Source organism: Cardiocondyla obscurior, unplaced genomic scaffold, assembly GCF_019399895.1.
Source record: "Cardiocondyla obscurior isolate alpha-2009 unplaced genomic scaffold, Cobs3.1 scaffold38_0_513239, whole genome shotgun sequence".
NCBI lineage: Eukaryota > Metazoa > Arthropoda > Insecta > Hymenoptera > Formicidae > Cardiocondyla > Cardiocondyla obscurior.
In genome coordinates this window covers 95,961-103,007 of record NW_027228789.1, presented here as the reverse complement: position 1 = coordinate 103,007, position 7,047 = coordinate 95,961, and the positions used below count along the sequence as shown (strand labels likewise).

The 7,047-nt window shown below is 37.7% G+C and overlaps 1 protein-coding gene across 1 annotated transcript; it reads right to left on the bottom strand.

Moving 5' to 3' along the window:
* Positions 1–913: 913 nt before the first annotated feature.
* On the bottom strand, positions 914–2,473 carry LOC139112611 (uncharacterized). The gene has a single exon (XM_070673693.1). The coding sequence runs from the start codon at positions 2,471–2,473 to the stop codon at positions 914–916; it is 1,560 nt and encodes a 519-aa protein (XP_070529794.1).
* Between the last annotated feature and the right edge of the window lie 4,574 nt (positions 2,474–7,047).

Genomic DNA, 7,047 nt, shown 5'->3' with positions numbered 1-7,047 from the left:
TTACGTATGTTGTTACCGTAAGACAGAAGAACATGTTTCTATATATTTTTTATTTATATATTATTGTTATAAGGTTTATTTTCAATAGTTAATAATTGTTCATAAGATTTGTTAGTAGGAGTTGTCACAAAATGTCGGTTTCTTGGGTCTATATGTGTAATTGAGTGTAGTTAGAGTAAATTTAATGGGTCAAGTTATGATTGGTTGGCTCTGGACTTGACTTAAAACGGACTTATTGTAGATGTCGCTTGTGTCTCTTAAAAGATATGTCGAGTGACTGTACTACAAGTAGTGACATTTATGAATGCCGGTGTAGTTGGTGTAGTAGAATTATTTTTAATAATATGATTTTTTGAAAAATTTTTGCCGGTGGTGAAGTCTTTACCCGTGTTAATAAAACGTCTCCTAGTCGTCGCAGGATGTGACAAGATCTGCACGACCTCCGATGTACAGCGGATCGACAGTTTACAATTCCACGCGCAATCTATTGTGACGACTGCTCGCCCGATCGAGATCGCGGTTTTTATATCCTCCTTCGCGGGTCCGGGCCTCTCGCGAGATCCTTTGTCTCGACGGTTTTAAAAAACGCGAGTTCGTTACCCTCAGCTACCGTTAGCCTTGGCGGTATGACGTCGTATATAAATATTATCGAAATTCAACGACCTGCCCGACTGTTTATCGCTTTTGTTAGACGCCGCGACTTTCCGTTTTTACTCGAGGAGTTTAATTTATTATAAATACTGCCGGTCAGTTACCGCTTTAATTATGCTCAAACATCCCGACCCCCTTGAAGTATTATACTTCAATACCATGGTCGTTAATCGTTATCGCAACGTTCGTCGTTTCGTTCGCTCAATTTAAATTTGGCTCGTCGATAAATATTGCGTTATACGCCGGCTGATTGGTTGGGACGCTATTCTTCTAACGGAAGGACTGCCAGTCTGGTGGTTGGTCTCGTTATTTCTCCCTTCTTAGTGCGGATGATCGCGGTACGCATTACTCCATCGGCTCCGGGATGCACCTCCTTTATCCTCCCCAGGAGCCACTGCAAAGGTCCGAGTCCGGCCTGCTGGACAACCACCATTTGTCTCACAGCTATCGGCGTCCCCCGGCTCGCTCGCCACTTTGTGCGTTGTATTAAAGTGTGCAGATATTCGTCTCTCCAGCGTTGCCAAAAATGCTGGCGCATCTGCTCGACACGCTGCCACCGAAGTAGTCGTCCCTCCGGTATGTGCTGTAATCCTGGAACAGAAAAGCTGCACAGAGCCGCACCAATCAAAAAGTGACCCGGCGTGAGGCAATCCAGGTCCGTCGGATCCGCACTGAGCGGCGCAAGCGGTCTCGAATTCATGATTCCCTCGATCTCGCATAGTATCGTATACATTTCCTCGAAGGTGGCATGCGCTTGACCCAAGACTCGGTTTAAGTGGGCCTTCGCGGATTTTACCGCTGCCTCCCACAATCCGCCAAAATGTGGAGCATACGGTGGTATGAATTTCCACTCAATGCCCTTTTTGCTCAGAAATTCGCGAATAGCCAGGTCCGTCGCCTCGCTCCGCACGCACTCGCGAAATTCTTTTAGCCGCTTCTCGGCTCCTACAAACGTCGTGCCGTTGTCCGAATACAAACACGCCGGCTTGCCGCGTCGCGATACAAATCGTTTAAGCGCCGCGATGAAGGCGTCGGAAGTCAAATCGCTAACCAGTTCGATGTGCACGGCCCGCACGGTGAAACATACAAAGATCGCCAAGTATGCCTTGGTCAGCTTGGCATTTCGCCGCTTATGATCCTTAAGTAAAATCGGACCGGCGTAATCGATGCCCGCATGCGAAAACGGTCGTGCTACATTTACTCGCTTGTTCGGTAAATCTGCCATAATGGCTTGTGACAATCTCGGGTTACATCGAAAACATTTGACGCAACGACACACGACGCCCCGCACCACCGAGCGCGCAGCTATCGGCCAAAATCTTTGCCGGACGATCGCGAGCGTCGTCTGCGCACCGGCATGCAACGCGTTTACATGCTCTAATTGTATAATTCGCGTGGTCAACTCGTGCCGCCTCGGCAATAACATCGGGTGTCTCGCGTCAAACGGAATTTCCGCGTTTTTTAACCGACCTCCCACGCGAATTATTCCGTCTTCGTCGATAAACGGTGTCAAATTGAAAACGCTACTTCGGCTATTTATTTCCTTATTCGCTTGTAAGGCCTCGCATTCCGGAGCGAAGGCCTCGCGCTGTACGTTCCTTACAATTGTATATAACGCCTCTTTAAATTCCATCGGGGAAATTGTCACGCATGCTTTCTCTTTCTGTTTCCGCGATATTCTTCGGCAATAGGCTATTACGCGTACAATTTTGTTCAGGCTGGATATTTTTTCTAGCAGGATTTGCACCACCCCCTTGTCTTGTACCCTAGCTACCGCGGCAATCACACGCTTCTGCTCCGGCATTTCTTTCGGTGCTTCCATCTATTTATTTGGCCATGCATTCTCGTCCGCGCGTAAGAAGGCAGGCCCGCTCCACCACATAGACGAATCTATTAACTCTCTCACGTTCGTTCCGCGTGACAGCATATCCGCGGGGTTTTCGGCCGTCGGCACGTGCCGCCAATCGGTTATTTCTGTAATCGCTTGAATCTCTCCCACACGGTTAGCCACAAAGGCCTTCCATTTTTGGGAGGAGGATTTTATCCACTGCAGCGTTATTGTGGAATCCGACCAGAGCACTACTTTTTTCTTGCCCCCCAAGCGGTGCGAGTTCTCTCGAGCAGCCTTGCCAGCAACAAGGCCGCGCTCAACTCTAACCGTGGCAACGATACCGCTCTGACCGGCGCGACTCGTGACTTCGATGTTAATAATGTCACCCGGTGCCGTCCGCCCGCCTCGGTTACACGCACGTATATGCATGCACCATAGGCGCGCTCGCTCGCGTCACAAAAACCGTGCATCTGTACTTCTTTTAATCCTCCGGTACCCACCCAACGCGGTATTCGTACACCCCTCAACTCACGTAGCTGTTCACGAAAATCGACCCATCGCTGGTGCAAATCCGGCGGCAGCGTTTCATCCCATCCGACCTCCGCTTGCCACGTCTCCTGCAAGACCAGCTTGGATACTACGATGAGCGGTCCCAACACGCCGAGCGGATCGAATAGACCGGCGATCTCGGCCAGTACTGTGCGTTTGGTTATCCGCCCCCCCCCCGCGCGCTATCGCCCGTCTCAATTATAAATTCATCTTGGCTGGGATCCCACTGGATGCCCAGTATCTTGCGTTCTGTCACATCCTGCGACGACTAGGAGACGTTTTATTAACACGGGTAAAAACTTCACCACCGGCGAAAATTTTTCAAAAATCATATTATTAAAAATAATTCTACTACACCAACTACACCGGCATTCATAAATTTCACCACTTGTAGTACAGTCACTCGACAAATCTTTAAAGAGACACAAGCGACATCTACAATAAGTCCGTTTTAAGTCAAGTCCAGAGCCAACCAATCATAACCTGACCCATTAAATTTACTCTAACTACACTCAATTACACATGTAGACCCAAGAAACCGACATTTTGTGACAACTCCTACTAACAAATCTTATGAACAATTATTAACTATTGAAAATAAAACTTATAACAATGATATATAAATAAAAAATATATAGAAACATGTTCTTCTGTCTTACGGTAACAACATACGTAAAAATAACAGTTTCATAATAAGACATTTTTTAATATCAATTGTTATAAACAATTAAAATTATATATAAAATATAAAAACTGTGATGGCTATCAATCTTGTTGTTAAAAATACAAAAACTTTTGTATATACCATTTTTTCGGTATCTGTAATAGTTTCCGAGATATAAAAATTTCCTGAATTTGAATCTCTCAGTTCAACTTTTCTCTTATGAAACTAAGGAACCACAAATCAAATCGTATAAAAATAAAATAAAATATAAAAACAATATAACTGATAGAAAAATTATATAGCTGTATTCGTCTCTCTCTATAGAAACAGAATATATGAAAATAATCACACCATTATTAAATAATAATATATATATAACTTATAATATATAACTTTTGATAATAAACCATAAACAATATTAATTATAATTTTTTTTGAAAAGCCTATAAGACCTATAATAACTTTTATTATAACATTTTCTATATAAAATCAAAAACCTAATTTATAAAAAGAATTAAAGGAAAAGTCACCCGTTATAAGGCAAAAGTCCCAGTAAGTGCCAATGTACATACATATATATCTGCGTCTAACGGTAATTACCGGGACCACAAGTTTAACCCTTAATATTTTTAAAAATAATAATCATAAAAATATGCTGATTAATTTAAATTAAACCTTGAACCTTTTCCTTTAAAACCATACCCTAATAATAATTTTTACTCACCTTGCATACCTAATTAATTTAAATAATACCCGGAGTCAATCGGTCCTCGAACCATATATATAAATGTACGTACAAAGACTTAGCCGCGAGAATGGTAAAGGCATAGGACTTAGCCGCGCGTACTCTTGTCTTTTCATCTATAAAAATTACTAAGTATGAATTTCGAGACGGACTTAGCCGCGAAAATGAACGATGGACTTAGCCGCACAGACTATACGATGGACTTAGCCGCGTGAGCTCTCTTATAGAACTTAGACTCTCGATCAACCAACATAAAATTAAAAATTTAATAATTTTTACTTTTTGTTATATACGTTCTAAAGAGCCTTAAATAACTAATAACAAACCCTTATAAACCATTTCTTAATCTGCCTTAGTTTTGGACTTATAAATTTTTAAAGTTACCCACTCATGTTCTCCTGATACATCAGCCGCGTAAAATCCTTAATAATTATTAAACCATTAAAGATCAAGCCATATCCTCTTAGATGTGAAGAGCCCTATGATTTTCCATCTAAAAACCCATATAGACTTATACCTTTGTGGGCATTAATAGTATATTGTTATAAATAAATTAAATTTAATAACCATTAACACGCAAATTTTATAACGCTAAATCATACTTCCCTATGAATTATTAACGTATACTAAATATCTTTTCTTAATTTTTATTAGTTTAGCAGCTACGAATTTTTAAACTTTTACTCTTACCCATACATACATACATTTCAACACACGTACAGAGAGAACTCCCTTTATTTGCAACATTTCAAGAACTTATAATTATATTTGTATTAAGAGTAAATAAATATTCAAATTAACTTTTATAAAAGTTATTCTTTATTAATTAATTATTAAATTTGTTATAAACAAATTAAACAAGTACATTATTTTCAAATTCTGTTCCGTACATCCTTCGGCATTTGCAAAATTACCCCAAATCCATATATTATACTTTCTTCTACTCCTCATAGATTCCGAGATATAGGAATTTTACAAACTCCGATAATTTGAAGAACTGGAATACCTTTTTGCTGAAAAACAAGAGATACAAAAGTTAATAAAAGACCTTTTAAATTATAAAATATTAATAAACTATTAATTTATTTATAAAGTAATTGAATAAAGGAATAAAAATGGTTCTATAAATAAACTTTCTTAATTAGTTAATTATCCAAATTGTTATAAACAAATAAAACACTATCCAATTATTCAAAATTCTGTTACGTGTATTTTGTCACATTTGAGCTCCCATTTAAAAAACTATTAAACATTTTCTTTCTAACTCTTTTAGTTCTCGAGTTATGACCACTGTTCAAAATCAGAGACCGACACAAATGACACAAAATAGTAACACCAACATTTTCTAAACTAATGCTCCTAATAACCAACTACGAACGGAACAAAGACTCATCGCTATAACGCACAACTGAGTAATTAAAAATCTTATATTAATAAACAAATTAATAAATTGTTATAAACAATTTCAAGTTAACAATTGACCTTCTTTAAATTTTATAATAGAAGTTAAAGACTATAATGAATCATTAATCCCTGCAAAATAACTTTTCTTAATTCCTATTAATTTAGCTTTTATGAATTTTTAAAACTTTTATTCTATATATATATAGATATACTAAAGCATGTAATTCTTACCATCCTATTATTAGTTGATAAATAGCAACTCTGGTCTTATCTCTGCTATCCTGTAATAGAAACAATAACAGTAGAGAACAATTAACAAACTTAACAACTTCTAACAATTATAATAATTATTATTATTATATAAAATCTATATTATATATAAAAAATAAGAAATGCTTTAGTTAAACACTTGGAAAATATGTATAATGTAAAGAAACAACTCTTTTATATATAAAATAAAATATATAAATATCCTTTAGTTAATTAATGATTAAAATAGAAGAATTGTTTCTATCTAAACCAAGTATTAAAACCTAGTGCGGTAGAAAGTAGATTTTAACCAGCACTCTCACTGCCTTCAATACAGAAATAGACTCAAGGATATATCCTTGAGTCCCATAAAGAAAATAGCTTTTACATTCAATAATTTAAACTATAAAATATATATATATATATAATATTATGTTAACACAAGGAAAAAATGGAGAGATCTAAGACTGAATTTATTAATACTTTAAACATACTCTAAGACATTTCTTAGACAATTTATGTAAAGTATGTTTAAAGGCCATCAGATAAAATAATAGAAAAACAGAGCTTACTTGTGAGTCATAGTTCTGAGTCATGACAAAACACTTTCTCGAACCAAGGCCAGCCTTTCAAGCCAATAGCGAAATTCGTTACCATATAAGGAACCAAGGTTGAACCTACGTGGACCAATCTGAAACTCTGTAACCAAATAAGGATTGTCAAGGTCAGAACTACTCCTTTCCATTGTTCTAAAATAGTATATAAGCAGTTCAGAAAACCATAAGCCAGCTTTATCGCGCCCACTACTTCAGTTACTTCTACTATTATTCAACCCCTTTTACTTTTAACTTTCTCGCGCTACAATTTTATCGCTGTCAAGATATAAATAAAAATACGCATATTACAAATTCGTTAAACTATAATACCAACTTTACTAATTATATTGAAATATTG